This window comes from Desmodus rotundus, chromosome 7 (genome assembly GCF_022682495.2).
Source record: "Desmodus rotundus isolate HL8 chromosome 7, HLdesRot8A.1, whole genome shotgun sequence".
Taxonomy (NCBI): Eukaryota; Metazoa; Chordata; class Mammalia; order Chiroptera; family Phyllostomidae; genus Desmodus; species Desmodus rotundus.
The window spans coordinates 88910568-88928876 of record NC_071393.1 but is presented as its reverse complement, the minus strand read 5'-3'; the positions used below and the strand labels follow the sequence as shown (position 1 = coordinate 88928876).

Here is an 18309-nt window from a genome sequence, read left to right as displayed (position 1 = left end):
GTAGAAACATGCACACTTTACCTAAAAGTGCTGCCAGACACTTTTGCAGGCAAGAGTAGCATTCAGGACACAATGCAGTATTGACCCAGCTGTTTTTCCAAATAAAGGTGAATCATGCCAGATAATCTTTCACTGATTTAGAGGCAGACCTCTCCTCAGGGCTTTTGTTTGCACCAGCCCAGTTCACCCTGCGTTGGTGAAGAGCCTGTGAACTAAGAGCTGTGTGCAGCTGCGCCTCGGCCACGTCAGGGTAGGTGGTGACGTGCACAGCTGCTCTTCCCCTCTGAATGACCTGAAACACATTTCCAAGGGGTTGCCACACCTAGTACTTCCTTCACAGGCTCCCTGACGGAATTGCCCATCTAACATCATTATTTCATGTATCGGACGGTGTGAGATCTGACACCTAACTCTTTGAGATTTTCCAAGTTTTCCACTCGCTTTTGTGGCAAGCGTTAGTAAAAGAGGAAAATTGGGACAACCAGTGATTAATTTCACTTTATTGAAGCACTGGTTAGGTAATAAAGAAGCATCTTTCCAGCACGGTTCAAAAACTGATCAGAATAAACTGGCAAAGAAATACGGGAAATTTGACTTAATTGGAAAAGACATTTTAAATTAGAACAACAGATCTAAAATGGCTCTTACATTTGTACTTATTTGCATATATTACAATTTAATCAGAGTTAAAATTGGAAAATATTTGGTTGCATTAATATTTGAATAAAGTTACATAATATAGTTATGAAAAACTTATAGTAGTGAAACATACTCCCCCTTGAAGTCTAAACGTTATGCAAGATTCTTTTACATAACTGGTTTCCAAATAAGGCAACCATTCCAGATAAGGAATAAGACCATTCGTTTTTTACACTGGATCTTCATTAAAACTCATCTGTTCTTTCTCTTCAGGTGTTTAGAGTTTACGTTACATCTCACGAAGGTTTTCTCCTGGGTTGGGTGAAGTTGTAGGTCATCCATGTTTTCTGGGCAAAACACCATTCTGAATAGAAAACATAAAGCGAGCACACCATTAAGTTTTACTGGAACCTACTGAAGCGTCTCATCCTTTGTGAAATACTCATTTGATATAACACATGCGATGTGTTTTTTAAAAATTAGATTCTCTGTTTGCAGCTATTTTCATAACGTCGGTAAAGGCAAGCAGTGAAAGCCTTCCTGGGGCTCTGCTCCGGAGGGGGGTCAGTTCTGGAAGAACTGAAGCCCTAGGGGCCGTCCTCCTTTGTCCTCCTTCATAACCGCTCGTCACAGATTTGAGGGTAACTGGCATTCCTTTCACGACACCGCCCAGACCCCTGGGCAAACACTGGCAGTCCCTTCCACTGTTCCGCTCAGCCGGGCTTCACTCCCAGCCTTCCTTCTGTGGACCAGCTCCAATTTGTTAAAGCCATTCTTAAAGGTCCCTGGGCAGGAGGCCACTGTCACCAGCCTCTGCGTAGCTCCGTCATGGAAGCCCTGCCCCTTCCACATAGTGGTGCAGACGTTGTCCTGCCAAAGAGGACATCGCAATTGTTTCTGGTCTCTCGTGGAGACCAGCGGCTAAACTGCTGTGCCCAGTAGCTTGGCCTGAGGGGCTATATTGTATTACTATCTTTGACTGCATCTACTGGAGAAAAATTAGCAATAATCACAGAGAATTCTAGTTTACGGTTTCCTTTTCTCTCAATTGCATCTGAGGTCAAGTCTTCACTAAACAAAACTTTTAAAATTCATGTATAAGCCAGACAAATCATAGAAAAATCATAGAAAAGTGGTTCCCAGGTGCGGGGGGGGGGGAAGGGGAACAGGGAGAGGTTGGTGAAAGGGTATGAACTTTCAGCTATAGAATCAATAAGGTCTGATGAACTAATAACGTAAAACACAGTAATGATAGTTCGTGACACTCTATGGTACAAATGAAATTTGCTAACAGAGTAAACGTGAATGTTCTCGTAACAACAAAAATGATAAATAGGTGACGAATGTGTTCGTTAACCAGACGGGAAGAACCCTCTCACAATGTACTTGTACGTGATTGGGCAAAGTAGGTTCACGGTGGTAGTGCAAACAAATAATACAATAATTAATAAATAATAATACAAGGATAAACTGTTTTGCGCACACACAACTGTAAACCTACTTTTGCCCCACCCTGTGTATCAAATCACAATGATATACACAATATATAGCTTACGATTTTGTTAAATGCACTTCAATGAAGCCGAAATAAAAGTGTTATGAGTGATTTATAAATGCATTCTTGAAAAATTCAAATAGTAAAGAATGAAGTCAAGTATTAATGATCCTCTTCTCCCTCCCCCTTCTCCTATGTCACTTGCCTCCCTGCTATGTGGTTTGGCTTCTGTCTTTCCAGGGTATTTACACATATATCAATGTTCATACGCAAATGTAAAGATTTTTTTGCAGGTATTTTTCTGAAAATTTTCCTTGTCACCTCATAATGTCCTTGGAGCCTGTCATATCAGCACACCCGCTGCACTGCACGCATGGAGCGCGATGCATTCAGCCATGTCCTGTCGGGGGCTGCCGAGACTTCCCCAGTGGTTTGCTCTTTCCAAGTGGTACTGCAGGAAACTTGTGTACATGTCTGTCCTCTACGAACATCATTCGTACTTTCCAGGATAGACACCTGGAAAATTCTGTCATGTTATATTCTTGGCCATATATATTATGCACATGTAATATTTTGATAATGAAAGGTCCATGAGACCAAGGCCTTTGTCTCCTCTGTTCACTGCTGTGTGTCAGGTGCCCACAACAGTGCCTGGCATGAGGTAGGTGCTCACCACTGGTTAGCTGTTGAGTGAAATCCCCCTGCAGAAGCTCTATAATGTTCACTCCTACCACCAGTGGATGAGAGTGCCCATTGCTGCACACCTGTACCAACTCTGGATGTTATCTGTCTTTGAATTCTTGACAAGCTAATGGGTGGCCAAAGATGATTTCACTGATTTTTGTTTTGAATTACACTATTCCTGTGCAAATTGAACATCTCATTACCTTTAGCTAATTGCTTTTTATGCCCTCCAGTGGGGCTAATACTGTCTGCCCTTCCCTTCACCCCACAACAGACACTCTCGTCCCTAACTTTGTGCCTTTGGGAGAGAAAAATAACCCCATGGAGTCACAGAGCAAATGATTTAACCACTTTGTCCCCCCTGATAGTTAGCAGAGAGATTAAGAGTACGAGGTTAAGAGTTTGCATCTTGGCTCTGGGATTTTGGTTTGTAGAAGGTAATTAAAAATTAGTAATTGTTATTAGTCTCATGAGATACATTAATATAATTCCCATTTATTACTGAAGAGTTGAGTCTCAGAGAGGTGCAGCTATGGTCTGAATTATGCCACGTATTTATTCTACGTAGGTGTGAAGTCAGAACTAGGACTGACTAGTTAGGACTGGCTGCTGCGGAGGCCATTAGATATTGCTTACGTCCAGCTTTGCTCCCTGCTGGTCTCTCTGGGAATGCCTCCTGGCCTCCCAAAGCCTGTGGCAGCACAGCCCCAACAGCACCACCCTGAACTGACATCTTTCTTCTGAAGTCCCTAGGCCATGCAGTGCTAAACCCTTGCTAGTCGAAGTGTGGTCCATGGACCAGCAGCATCAGCAGCACTAGGGAGCTTGCTGGAAAAGCCCCACCCCAAACCTACTAAAGCAGAACTGCATTTGAACATGATTCGCAGGTGGTCCGTGTGTACATTAAGGCTGGAGAAGGCCTGGGATGGAGCATATTCTGAATAAAACCAATGCCTCTTGCTTTCATTTATGCCAAGTGCCACAAACAACTCAGATTTTTTTTTTGTCTCCCCCAGTGGCATCTGGTACTGAAGACACATAGGAGCACTGAGTACTTACCCGTTAGAGACACTCTAGGTCCCACAGCCCCTCCCCTCTTTTCAGCATGTACGCCGGCAGCCGTGAAGAAGGGTTTGATGTGTGTACATATTAACGTCCAGCACTGCAACTCTGCCGGTTTACACTAAAGAAGGTCAGGTTAATGGGGCCAAGAAAAACAGAGGAAGGACCTACTGGAAACAGTGCACGGGCTACAAATGAGCCATGAATCGGATGAACCCGAGTCAGATCTGGGCTTGGACAATTATTAGCAATGTCCCCAAGCTGTGCAACTTCTGTGAGCCTTAGGTTCCCAGTCGGCACAGCCAATATTCCCCATTTCAGAGGGTCACTGGGAAGACTCCATGGGATTACCGCCCTGGAGCACTTTGTGTAACAGCCACCGTGCTGTGGGAGCTCAGTAAGTGTTGCTCCCTCCCCTCCCTTCCTTTCTTTGTGAGAACCATGCGGGTAGGCACCCGTGGAGAAGGTAGGGTTGTCTTGTATACAACCTTTCAGGTCAAGTCACATAGAATTGTCATGGTGAGCAGCCACTACACCGGAGAAATTACTTTCTAGCTGACAGCGTGCAGGAGGGGTAGTGCTCAGATGTAGAGTGGATCTAAAGGGCCAAACAGTCACGCAAGAATAGCTAAGCGTAGAGGAGGAGAGAAGCAGTTTAATTTTCCAAATTGATCATGTGGAGAAATCTGTTGGCAGAATGCATACTAATGGGCTTCGTGATTGCCAGGATTTTGTATCCCAGGAAGATACACTCTCAGAGTGCAGTTGTGGGAGGGACTCAGGGGGCATAAATCTGCACTGCGCGCCCCCCTGGCAGTGAAACCTGGGGCAGGGGTGGGAGTTGTGAGGGAGGTGTGTAGTTCTGGGTGAGATGCCTGCTGTTTTCCATCCCTGCTGGGGACGAGCCAAAGAGAGAAATGAGCTGCCCAACAAAGGAAGTGGGAGAGGAGAGACAAGGGTCCTGACTACAGGGGGAAGGAGAAGGTCTGGGGAGGACAGAATTCTCCTTTCATGGAGACCTGCAGAACTATAGACAAGTATGGTTGCCATGGCAAAATATGCTGGGCAGCCCTCTGCTCTGCTGAGCAAACTGGAGGAGCAGCTGGAAGGTCTTCCTTTCCTGTATTCCCTACCCGCTCCCTAGCCCTTTATTGGCCCAGAGGACCTTGTGGCCAAGGCAGATATGACGTCATACAGAGCAGCATTTCTTAAGAGTAACCCACTGGTGCACGTCAGACAGACTTTCTTAGGGCTCTTAGTAACAGATGCGTGTCCCTGGTCCCTCTACAGACCCGGTGAACCAGCAGCTCTGCCGGTGGGCCCGGGAATTATGCATATTTAATAACCTTCCCAGGGATTCTTTGGCACACAAAGATTTGAAAAGGGCCATTACAGAGTGAGATTTTGAGATTGCGATCTGTTAAAAGCATGCCTTTGAGTAAACAACAACAAAAATATCGAATCTGGGTCCTTGTCACTCAAAGCGTGGTCCTTGTAGGAGATTCTTCTCAAACTCCAGAGGCAGGCAGCTACTAAACACAGGCAGTGGGAAGAGGCAAGGATGGGACTCAGAGGCCCAGGTGCAGATCTCCGTCCTCCCACTTACGGCTGAGTGAACTTGTGACGGACATTTCACCTCCCTGAGTGCCTATACGCCATTATTCGGACATAATAATGCCCACTTCATATAAACGCAAGCATTAAATTATGAAAGTGCTGGCACATGTAGACGCTTATCAGCTGTCAGGAGGAAGTTGAGATAGCACTCACTTTTGCTGGGTTTCTCCTGCTTTGACTCGGATTCTCTTCAGAACAAGGCCTGAGTAGCGGGGCCGGCTGCCCCACGGGATGATGGTCTGCACCGTGTTCCACACGTTGGCCCATACTGCACTGTTTTCCCACTTGAATTTGATCATGACCAGCTCGCCAATATCCGAATCCAATGTGATAAGAAAGGAGTAGGTTTTATTACTAGTAATTCCTTCGTCCCTTGAAAATACAAAGGAAGGCAGATGCAGTCAGTTTATTTGTAACAGCATAGTGATGCTTAGATAAGTCAGGGTGTGTTAGGCTTGCACGTGTGACTTGGGGTGGTCATTTCTGCTGTTTCCCAAACCACACAGGACAGGTTGTTAACAGAGACAGCGATGGACACACCAGGACAAGTAAGGGGTTTTCTAGACCACTACTGTTGGGGAAATCATACTATTCTCTGGGTTAGTATGTTTAAAAGGCTCTGAGAATTCCACAATAAAACATCTAGTTAGCTTTGTGTAGCTCAGGCTTCCTAGATTTTATGTCAACAAATCGGGAAAACTGTCCCTGATGAGACTGTGTGGCTTGGGCAATGGCCTCTGTACAGCCCAGCTCTCTGCAGGTTCAATTAACACCACACTCTCCTCTCCCACTGAGGCTTTGTTTCTCCCGATATAAACAGAAACTTCTGTTAAAACAACAAAGCATGACAGTCGTAAAAAAACCATATGTTAAAAGGCTGTACAAATTACAGCAAGATTTAAGTGCATATTCATAGGTATCATTATCAGCTTTACTCACTGATTGCCACGACATTAAAATTACCCCAACATTCAGACCACCTAGATGCCCTTTCCACGCTTCTTGGTACAACCCCCAAGAGGGAGATTTGGGACAGTGCCCAGGTAATGTCAGGTTTAGGGTGAGTAGGGTGGATGGAGAGTCTCTTTGCGTGCCTCATCATAGCTCTTCCTGCAGGGTGTCACTTAGGAATGCCCCATCCCTGCTACGCTGGGAGCATCCTAAGGATAAGATCCGCTCTGCCGCTAGGGCAGAGCACCGACACACACTTTCTGAATGACAGAAGCAAGGTGACTAGCGGGGATCAAAGCCTAGGGGCAATTTTCAGAAGCTGAGGACTGACCCTGGAATGAGTGAAGGACCAGTGTCACTTCCCAAGGACAGCGTACACTGGGAGGGGAGAGGCTGAGAAAAAGCAGCTGATGGGCCTTTTCTGCTAGTGAGGCCGGGGTGCCTCTGAGGGAGGTGTGAGGCCACTGCTTGTGTTGTGAGCAGGTGTGTGACAGGACGGGGACAGATGGGACAGGCTGGCAGTGCAGGCTGATTGGGATGGAAATTGGTGCCAAGCTGAATGATACCAGTTTTATTTCTGGGCTACTTTTCAGAACTCACTGGAGAGGCACTCGGGGCCTTCCTGTGGACACCTGCTCTGGCCCTCACCGCCCCTCCCTGCTCAGATCTGCTTCCTGCACTGCTGCCAGGACTGGGCCACCTCTGGCTTCTCTCTCCGCTCAGCCCACAGGTCAGAGGGCCCATCACAGACCCAAGTGGCAGCAACACAAAATAATTGGTGGGACTGGGTGAGGCCAAGGAGGAGTGAAAAGGCATTGGGCTTGGGTGGGTGTCTCTTCCGATAGGGTGTTTGGGGCAGTCCTGATGGGCTGAGAAGAGTAGGTTGTATCTGGCTTGACCATCGAAAAGCACAGAGTCCATCCAGTCCCTGTGAGAACATTAAGACTGTCCTCTCCACGCACAGGGTCGCTCCTCATACTCACAGGGTGATGGGAATTTTCTGCATTTCCTTTTCTGTTCCCAGGAGTGACATGGTAAAGGTTGGTTCCACTGGCTTCTCAATTTGGTTGAGGAACTGGACCTTGAACTGATAATGGTACACTGGGAGGGGAGAGGAGAGGCGAGGGAGAGAGGAAGAGAATTTAAGCAGAAAATGCTAAATTAAAAATCTCATTTAAAATGCAGAGGGAAAAGTCTGGATGTATACATACTCCAATTTCCCCCTCCAGCCCCTGGCGATGGAATTATGAATGTCTTTTCTTTTCTTCTCTTTCCTTCTCTGTACTTTCTAAATGTTTACAGAGAACTTGTGTTTGTAAAATAATACTAATAAGAATTATCCAACAAAAGAAGGTAGAACAGGAGCATAGAATATCTGGCATTGCCTATTTCTGGATGCGATTCTGTCGGACTATTCCATGTGTTTTGTAGGGGTCCCCGTCCATAAATCAAAGGATATATGCCTCTTAGGCACCGGACAGAGGCAAGAGGACACACTACCATTTTCCCTCTTGCTTCTGTGTGAGGGGTCAGCGTTGGGGTGAGGCAGGACGCTGGCCAAGACGTGCCCTGATGACCACGGCTCCAAATCCAGGGCCAGTCTTGCTCTTGGGGAGTAGTGAGCACATTTTCCCAGTGGGAATAAGGTGACTGGAGTTCTAGTACTTGGGCCTGAAAGTTTTCTATTTTGCCAAATGTCCATTAAGTTCTTCTACTGTGTTGTTTGAAAGAGGAAAATTTATTTTATTCTTCTTTACCTAAATACAGTCTGTATTTCATTCATAAAGACAAATTGCTTACCAGTAGACAGCTATTGTTAAATGCTTCACATTGTACCATCTCGCTAACGTTTCATAACAACTCTGTGAGGTAGGTAGTGCAATTATCATCATTTTCTACATCAGAAAGCGGGCTCAGAGAGGTGAAGTGACTAGCTCAAGGTCACACAGCAGCGCCTGTGCTCTTAGTGTGGACCTATCGCCAAGGTTCCTAACATGGCCTTGGCTTGGCCCGCACTGTCGCACCGACCAGCAGTGGGCTGTCTTCACAGTCCCGCACCTCACTCTAAGTTGGCCGAGAGCTCCTCGGCCTTCCTTTTCTCGCTGTGTCCATATTCTCTAAGTGCCTGCGGTGTTTTAGCTCCGAGAGTGCAGACAGGTGTAACCTGGCATGTCAGTGTGATCAAAAGGGCCCCCAGAGCCTGTGTTCTGACTGCGTTCTGAGGCCACGTCCAGGCTCTTGGAAGACTAGTTAGAGTCTGTCTTGGGCCAAGGATAGGGGATTTATGGTTTGCTTGCTGTGTACTTGCCTTTCCTGCTCTAGATAAGGACCAACCCCCTTGTGCAGATACTGTGCTTTGCACACAGTAGTTACTTACTGAACAAAGGTGGGATGAAGACCTGACAGTTTGCTTAGCAGTAGTAGGATATGTGTTAACATTTAGCAAGATGGAAAATCACCTCTGAGGAGTTAAGGATACCTCCATGTACCAAGCTTGGTTGTATGAGCATTCCCACTGGGAGGCACAGAATACAGAACTAGCCACTTGGTCGTCCATTTCATGTACCCAGCATGTGCACATTCCTCACCCTCATGAGTCATCCCACTAACTCCTACATGGTGCGTTTCCACTGGAGGCTGGTAGCTACACACACACCTAGCAGCTGTGGCTGATGCTGCACTGCCAACACCCCATCTGCAGGGTGTGCCTGCATTGCTGGGTTTCTGGGTTATTTATACAAACCTGCCCTTTGGCCTAAAGCAATCTTCCCACTTGGGTTTTGTGGTGGATTTATTCCAGTGACCTGGGTGCTTAAATCTTCCAGCTCAGAATAAAGTACATAATGGGTGCTTAAATCTTCCAGCTCAGAATATAGTAGGTTGACACTTTCAGGACTGTGAGACTGTGGGTGAGAAAGAGGGGCTGTGGGTCAAGTACCAAGGAGGGCCCCTGGCCCTTTGGGTGGTAGTGGTGAACAGGGACTCTGGCTTATAATCCCAGAGCCTCTGGAGAGGTCTTACACTATTTAAGGTGTGTCTAGGAAGCTCTGTTACAAGAGAACAATGTTATAAGTTGAACTAAGGCCAAAGGAAAGGTCTTTCCCGAGACACAGGCCACAGGCGTCTGTTGAGAGAGGTGGGTACGATGCGGACAGACTGAGGTGGGAGGACTGAACTCAGGTAACCTCCTAATGAGGAGGCAGGACATCTTTCAGCGCACCCAAGGAACACTGCTAACAATGACTTTTAACCCAGTTTAACATGTGTTCACTGGAAGTCTACTGGGGCTCAGCCCAGTGCTAAAGGCTGTCAGGGATAAACAAGTAAAAGTGTAACTGGCAATATGCATGATAATAATATTTGCTAGTATCTATTTTAACTGTGCCAAGTGTTTTGCATCTGTATCTCGTTCAGTCCTCACATCATGATCGTTTAGAGCAGGGGTAACTGAAGCACAGAGGGGTTAAGTGACTTCTCCGGGGCCACATAGGCAGTAAGCAGCACAGCTGGCAGGTAGGCCCAGGCCACCTGGCTCCGGAAATTGAACTACCTGAGACCAATCGTTTTATATACCCTAGGGAAAAAGTTGAAGCGTGGAAAGACTTAAATTCAGACATCTCCTAACAGAATTACTTAATTAAAAATAAATCAGCAACATCCAAAATATTCACAAATAGAGGAACGACAATGGACTATTAATGACAATTATGATAGCTACCATTTAGCTCTTTACTCTGTCCTAGATACTGAGCTAATGGTTCTACATAAATAAATACTTCATTTCTCTTTGCAACAACTCTGTAAGAGGCGTACTTCGTCCTGCCTTTTGCATCACTTCTCCAGTGAAGAAGCTGAAGGTAAGTCACACCGCCTGTTGCGGGGCGGTGAAGACCCGGTAAGCTGCAATTAGAAGTTAGTCTGCTGATTCCGAGCTCAGATTCCCAGTCACGTGATTTACCCTTATGAGCTCATTAAAAGATACTTTTGGAATGATTTCAATGCTTATAAAAGAAGTGGGGGGGAGCACCCCAAACAACAACCAGGCTATTAAGTTGTATGTGTAATATGAGACTGGCTATAAAACAATGCGTAGGAGGGGCATTCACAAAAATGTTGAGTGCTTATCTCTGGAGAGGGTAGAGAGGGAATTTTTATTCTCTTCTCTATGCTTTTCCATGAGTTCAACATTTTCTACAACAAGCATGTATTCTAATTAGAATTTCACTGGACAAAGAAAAGCTTGAAAAAGTACTAAGAAAGAAAACGAGAGAGCCAGAGCTGTGAGCTTGCAGCTGGGAAGTCTTCTGTGACTCTGGTTGCCCTCTGCCTCATGGGCATGGGTGACCAGGTCTTGTCTCCCTGAGGGCAGTCCTGGTCGTGTTAATGCTGGTGTCCCAGGTCCCAGGTCACAGCACACACCAGGTCTAGGAACTGCGTCAGGGGCTCTGCGGGTGGAAGCAAGGCAGGACTCCGGCTACGATAAAGGCTAGTGTGAATAGGACTAATGAGGAAACAGCTTCTACTTGTTGAGATCCTACTATGCACTAGACTACCTGCTAAGTGTTTTACATGCGTTATTTTTGTCCTCATAACAAGACTAAATACAGCCAACCTGCTGGTTAGACCGTGTTTTCTACACTTACCCTTTCTGTCTCCACCCACTCTCCACCCAGCTCGGAGCCCCGGGGTGTGATCCTGGAGACAGCACTGCCCCGGCTGCCTGGCAGAGTGGTTTCTGGTCGAGGGTGCCCTCTGGGGAGGCACCAGCAGGAGATCAGAGAGAGGTCAGGGTGTTTCTTTCCTGCTCCTTCTGGCTTTGGAGCCTGATAACACAGTAACTGAACCGCACGCCTCCACGGCTCCCACTCTCCTGGGCTGTTCCCTCGCTCTTCCTGGCCTGTTGTCAGATTCCGGGCGCATTGACACCCTATGTTGGTTTCTTTAATACTGCCTGCCAAGCATAAGGAGGCCTGCCCACTCTCTTTTGCTGACCCAGGCCAATGGAGTTGTTTTCTACTGAAACCTAGACAGATAGGGTGTCAGTGATCTCGGTGAATTACAGAAAAGGAGGCCAAGACTTGGAGGCTGGTTCAAGGTTACCCAGATAGTTAGAAGTGGAGCAGAATTTCAAATGTGGTGTCTCTCTGATTCCAAAAGACCCTTCCCACTGTCTCCTGGGGCTCCGGTTCTGTAAGCTGAATCTGCCCTTAGAACACAAATGGCAGATACTCAGTCCCTGAAGAAAAGCTGTGGTCAAAACCTGCTCAGATGGTGCCACCAGGACCAAGGCCTGCCTCTCCCACCCCTGGACATCCACCCTGGGCTATCACTGCCGCAGGTTCCTCCCACCCGTCCCCTTGTTAGCCCTGAGCGGGATACACATCCCGTCTCTGTGCTGGGGATGGGTTTCTGTCTTCCCTTGTTCTTAAGTTGCCTGTAGGAGGAGATTGATCCCCGTGTCTCCCCATGCGGTGGTTCCAACTGCTTGTGTAAACCCGGGTCTGCTTAGATGATCGCGAAGGTTCCTTTGGCTCTCAGGTCGCACGAGAGTTCTCTTTTCCTCCCCCTCCCTGCACAGTGTCTCCCTGGGGCGGGCCCTGTGAGGGAAGTCAGAGCTGCCAATGACGCATGAGCTACAAGGGGCCTGAGTGATCTCACTGAAGGCATGTGGACTGCAGGGCAGGGACAGAGGGGGCAGTGGGGCACCCTCGTGTGCTCAGGGGTCCGGCTCAGAGTCCTCAGCACGTTGATAGCGTAGGGGACTCCATACTACCCACTCCGGGCAAGTTGCTTTTTTGGGGAAGCCTTACCATTAATCTTTTTAAAAAAGAAAGGGCCTTCCATACCGAGAACTAATTATTTCTTCTTATTTTGAAATTTTTATACTGTTTTTCTTGGGAAAGAGAGACAATTTGCCTATCATCGCTATCCACCCCCCCTTCCAAATATATTATTACAAAAATTAAGGGAAAAAGCATAATTTTACTCACCTTACTTTATGACATGCTTAATAAGGATTTTAAAAAGTGATTTAGGGAAAATGCCTTTGATCCTGTGAGTGCAAAGAGGCCAGGACAACGCACTGCGGGAGGAACTATTTCAGGTCTTACAGATGGAAAACATGAACTAATTAATTAACCCTGAATGAGATCAGGCAAACTCCACCTATGCAGAGAGGCGAGGCCTCTGAAATTCTGCTCACCAGACTCTGCCGGGGTCCAGACGCCCTACAAGTTCTGGGTCGCACTCCTGTGTGAAGCCCACTGGTGCCACTTAAGAAAAAAACAGCTGAAGTTGATTTTCACAAGGCAGCCACTGTGAGCACCAGGTTGTGAAATTTATGAGGAGAGAACATTTTTATTTATTTATTTTTTTTACTTTCCTGGAAAAAATGATTCTGCATCATTAGATATAGGCTCTGGGAGATATTATGACTCCCTTTGCAAACATCAAAGAGGCCGTTTTTTTCCCAGGTATCGATTTTCTCTGGTGCAGATGGTAAGAATGGGATCTCTGGTGTTTTCTTGCAGCACCGAGGGTTTGCTCCAGGGTCTGAAATGCCTCTAACCCAGGAGCAGGCTGTCGATCCGGGATCAAGAGGCCCAGGGATGATACTGCGCAGAAAGCAACGCCTGGAGGCAGCCAGCGCTGTGGGGGGTGGGGAGGGGCTGCATGAATGAACTCAGAGCAGGATCGAAGGAGGAAGGAAAGGGGCTTTGTTAGCATATGCACGTGGGCATGGGTGCTTAGGTTGGTGACTACATTTGGGCTTAACGGTAACCCCCCATTTAAGTGATGCCCAAAGCCACAAGATCGGATGCTTGCCCCTTCTGCAGGTAGCTGCCCCTTCTGCTAGGGGTGGAAATAGGGGAGTGTGTGTGTGTACGTGTGTGAAGACCGAGAACTGTGTCATGTGTGTGTGAGGGTGAGCGGTAAGGAGTGCTGTGCTGGTTGGTGCCCTGCTGCCCACTGCTGGTGCTGTGGGGGTTCATGTGGGGTGGCAACGAGTTTTCTGTTGAGGGATAGGACCCTAGGTTGGAGCCCAGCTCTGCCACCTAGCACGACGTGGTGGAGAGCACATGCAGCCTCTCTGAAGCTTAGTATCCTTCTTTTCAAAATGGGCATTAGGTGTCCCCCACAGGTAGGTGTGAGGATATGGCGCGACGGCATCTGTAAAAGTGACGGCTTCTGGAAGGTATTAACCTCGGGACACCTGTCCCCTTTATACCTGTGGGAGTGATCGGGCACGGCTCCGAGCCCCACCCATGGGGACCAGCCTTAGTGGGTCACCCCATGCCCATCCAAACACAATCCCTTTGTGGCCCAGGTAGGTTCTGTCACTAGGTCAAGGTCACACGTGTGGTTGGTGGCAAAGCCCAGTTCTGGACACTCCTTGTCCCAATCCCAAGCCTCTCCTGTAAGTATTGTTTCTTCTGGAACTCTCTCTGGAAGTCAGTGAAAACCTTCCAAAGAAGTAACTGAGAAAAGCCAAAGACACACAGACTGCCCAGGTCATAGTCTGGCTGGTCATTTCAGCGACCAGAATAAAAGAGTGCTCTTCCCAGTTGGAGCAGCAACAGAAGCGAGGTCCCACTGCTGGCTGAGGCCTCAAGAGAGAGAGAGGGAGGGAGGGAGAGAGGGAAAGAAGGAGAGAGAGATGGGTGTGGAGAAGGCCACGTGGAGGGGATTCAGAGACCTCGGGTCAGACAGTGCTTTTGCTACTCACAAATGTGACTTTGGGAAGATTGAGCTGCTTTGAATCTTGATTTTTTTATTGGAAAATGAATCAATTCCCCCCTCACCCACTGCCGCCCCACTGTCTCTGTCCCTGGCCATCACTATCTCTCGGTCGTTGCGATGATTACATACTAGACGGGATAATTCATGCGCACAGCCAGCACGGTGCCTGGACGGCGGCCCCATGGGCCACTTCCCTCCCCTCCACCCATGACCTCATCTGACAGCTACCAGGACCACCTAGATAAGGGGCTTGCTGAGCAGAATTTAACTCAATGTGGATTTGTTTCCACTCCACCCCCCTCAAAAAAGTGGCTCCCAAATTGCTAAAGGTTCCTCCTGAGAGAATGAGAATGGAAATGGGCAAGAAGATGCCTCGTTTCACTCAGCGACTGTTCCCCAATTCTCCTCTGCCATGGCTGTACTCTCCCAGCGTTTACCCGCATTCTGGAGGACTGTTGTAGAAAATAGATCCTTTGATGGTTTTGTCAAAATATCTTGGGAGCCAGAGGAGCAAGGGCCAAGTTAGTCATCCTTTGTGAAACTACAACTGCGAGGTGATTTATATCTTGGCCGGCCAGGCCCTGCTCTAAAATATATAGTACAATCAGATGTCCTTGAAAAACACAGATTGTGGCTTCTGTGGAACCAGGGTTGGGCAAGTCTCTTCTTTTATGAGTTGATACATATTTATCAAATGCGGGAGGTGGCCAGTGAAACAGGCTCTGGGGGCCCTGGGCGGAGATGATCTTGGCCGTGATGGGTAGAGAAGGGTGTAGTTATGGTGGCTTAGATTAAAGGCTTCCTGCCAGCACGGTCCAGAGAACTTCCTGCGGTGATGGAGATCTATTTCTGTGCTCTCTGACACAGCAACCATGTATCTGAACGCTTGAAAGCTGGCTAGTGTGACGGAGGACTTAAATTTTTGATTTTACTTAATTTAAATAATTGAAATAGCCACATATGGTTGGCGGCTATCATATTGGATGACACAGCATTATATGGATTGCAGCATCCCTGTGAGCAGCTGCTTCCAAACAGGTGGAGTCTCACCTGAGTGCAATTCCCAGCCATTCCCAGGACCACTTGGTGTGACCACAGGGCTGCTCCTAGCCACCAGCGAGCAGATGAATTGGACTTGGCTTACTGGAAGGACTGAAGCAGAACTGGGGAGAATTGGGAGGGCCCAAGGAGGGGAGGATGTATCATTGAAACCTCAGTACCCCACTTCAGGTTTGGGTTCTGACCGGTTTTAGGCAGTCCTGCCTTGTAGGCCTACCTCCATCATCACTGGCCCTGTGGGTCCAGTTCTCATCAAGGTGGGTAGTTGGTAATAAAGAGACCCAAGTGTTTTCTCCAAGGGGTTCATGGCCTGTCTGTCCAGGACAGTACTGAGCACACACCAAATGGCTGGGGCTGGTCTCCCCCGACCCCACAGAGGTAGGGGCCCTGCTTACTCTGGCTCAGTTAATGTTTGAAGAAGAAATGAATAAATGATCACATCAGTGTTGGTAGCTGCTGTGATTCTGTGGTCTCCTTAATAGGAAGGGAGTTCCCACCAGTATAGCATGGGGAGGTCAAGCAAAAGGGAGGAACTCAGCCAGGCTTGTGCCTACTGCTCTTTCTTCCACCTCTCCCTTATATTGACACTCTTCTCCCTCTCCATCCTGAAGCCCCACCAGATCCCTAAGTCTGGATCAAGCCCCTCACTTCAAATGCACAGCCCAGCCCTGGAAGGCGAAATATAACCCTTCTTCCCAGTTGATCTCAAGAAGAAAGCAACCACCCCCTCTCTTCTCCTGCCTCCTTCACCCACAAACAGACCGGGGCAGGCTACTGGGCTAACAACAATCACTCAGCTTGTTGGTTGGAGTCGTGGGTCTAAATGCTGGCTCTGCTAACAACCCACTTTGTGATCCCGGACAAATGATTTCCACCCTCTGGGCCTCGGTTTCCCTGTCTGTGAAACTGGCAGGGGTGAGCAGTCTCTCGAAATGCTAACACTCCGGGATTAAAGCAGATCCAGGGAAATGTGATTATCTGAGAAGCTTACTCACTCCAGGCGGCTTTGCCATTTAAAAGAGGAGCTGCTTAACCCAATGAGTGAGTGTCTAATTGGCAGCCTGTGGTGGGGGAGCTCCCTGAAGCAGGAGGCCTTCCTGATTCCATCACCTGCTCCCAGATGCTCCTGGCTCCTCCGCCCTTAAGGCACAAGTAGCAGAAGGGACCCTCTGGTCCCTCAGGTGGGAAAAATCCTGCCCTCCAAGCACTCTCAGAAGCCATCGGCTGCCCACAACGATTTCTGTCATTCCTGGGCTTCCTGGGCTCAGGGAAGGGAAATCTGGCTGGAGGGCAAAGGCTCAGATAAACAGAGGACTCTGCACCCAAAAAATAAGTCTCCTGGAAGCTTGAACTTGGGAGCCTGATAGTAAAAAGGAACACTGGACTGGGAGTAGGATGTACCTGCCCACAGCCTGGAGTGGGGGCAAGTCACTCCATCCGAGTTTTGCTCTCCTTTTAAAGTGGGATAGTAACCAGCCCGGCTGACCTTGCTTGGCTGTGTGGGAACCACAGGGAATAGATGGCTGCGTGTAATGTTTTGTATGAAACGCTGTGCAAATGCACAGTGGTGGTGATGATGCATACACCTTCTGCAGATACAAATATTTGCACGGTAATAATCAAACAGCACAACATGGCTGCCTCCCAATGCAGGTAAGCACGTGCTAGGAAAGATGCTAAATCACTCACGAGCTGTTTTAAGGATTAGGCAGAAATGTTGGGAGCACAGCCCTTTCTCTGACCTCCTGTTCAACCCAGAGAGGGGCAGGGGCTCGTTTCTGCCTGAGGTGAGGATCTGATGGGGAAACAGTGGAAGCTGAAATGCATCTTGGACAGGCCTCGACCAGGCAGTGATATTCTGTATGCTCAGCTGATGAAAACTTTCAGGGAAATGAGGAGCTGCAAATGTAGCCTGGAGCTGTTTTTCCATGGGGGTTGGGAGCAGGTGAAGACACTGGGTTGTAGTCTGGGTTTAGAGACACCTCCAGGTCTCCGTAACAGAGAGACCTGGGTGGTTGAGGTAACTGTTCAGGGTACCATAAAAATGGAGGAAGAGAGGCCAACCCAAGCATTGTTTCAGAAAGTAAGTAAGGCTTTCCTTTTAGCATTTGGCAGCACAAGTGGCCACATTCTTGGGAAAAGAAAGGTCTTGGCAATACCGCTGTGTGGAATTGGTGTAGTTTCAGAAACAGTAAAATAGAACCTGAAGTCATTCCAGGAAGAGACTCCAGGGAACTTCTGACCCTTCAGACAGGACGCTGTCTCCTGTCCTTGTGAAGGCTCTAGGCTACGTGCACTCACCTTTGAAGGGAGACTGGGCTCGCGTCACCAGAAAGAGCTTCTTGCTCTTCTTGCTTTGCCTCTCCTGGCGGGTGTGGTAGCCCAGCGTGTTGCAGCGGCCCTTCTTGCAGCTCAGGCACAGGCCCTGGCTGAAGCGGTCCATGCTGTTGCACAGGTAGGCCGTGCTCTGCTGGTCGGCATGCAGCAAGGAGTCCACGAAGAGGTGCACCGACCGCTCGTGGGCACATTTTATGGCCTGGGGGATGGCTGGAACACAGGGCAAGAAGGACGTTATCAACCTTTAATCCAAAGGATTAAACCTGCAGTTCAAAGGGTCATCTTGTTTCTCAGTGCGGACTAGCAGCACCGGGGGATGGAAGGGTGGGATTGCTGAGGCCAACCCACCAACAATAGTGTGTGTAACAGGTGACTGAAAACCTTGGGAAGCGTAGACTCCTCTCAGTCACTTGGTGTTGAGGCAGAGTCGCAGGCATTGTGCGACCACAGCAGGGTACTCACGGTAGGTGTTTTAAAGGGAACCCAAGTCACTAAGAAACTATCAAATTATTTAAGAAAGCAGGTAGTATAATTCCTTTTAGAAAAATTTCTTTCTCAAATGGTTAAAAATGCACAAGTAAGTTAGCTGGCAAAAGCTTGTGTGGAATACCGCTTTTCTTAGTAAAGCCAGGGATACCCGGGCTGGGGCACTAGGGGCTCAGCCACCGAGCCGAGAGCTGAGGCCCCTCTGACAGTGTCTGCCTTCTCTCCCAAAGCAGCCATTG

The 18309-nt window shown here is 48.2% G+C and overlaps 1 protein-coding gene across 3 annotated transcripts in view; it reads right to left on the bottom strand.

Moving 5' to 3' along the window:
• Positions 1-485: 485 nt before the first annotated feature.
• The window catches only part of LIPC (lipase C, hepatic type), a 130045-nt gene continuing 112221 nt past the window's right edge, over positions 486-18309 (bottom strand). For 2 of the 3 annotated variants that reach the window (XM_053929175.2, XM_053929174.1), the window contains exons 7-10: positions 17549-17794; positions 7432-7549; positions 5651-5869; positions 2506-2650 (exon numbers count right to left, since the gene is read on the bottom strand). In XM_053929175.2, coding sequence (XP_053785150.1) covers positions 2524-2650; positions 5651-5869; positions 7432-7549; positions 17549-17794 — 710 coding nt within the window. In that variant the 3' untranslated portion in view covers positions 2506-2523. Of the gene's footprint in view, positions 1004-2505; positions 2651-5650; positions 5870-7431; positions 7550-17548; positions 17795-18309 lie in introns of those variants that run through there. The other variant, XM_024568017.3, reaches the window with a different exon arrangement.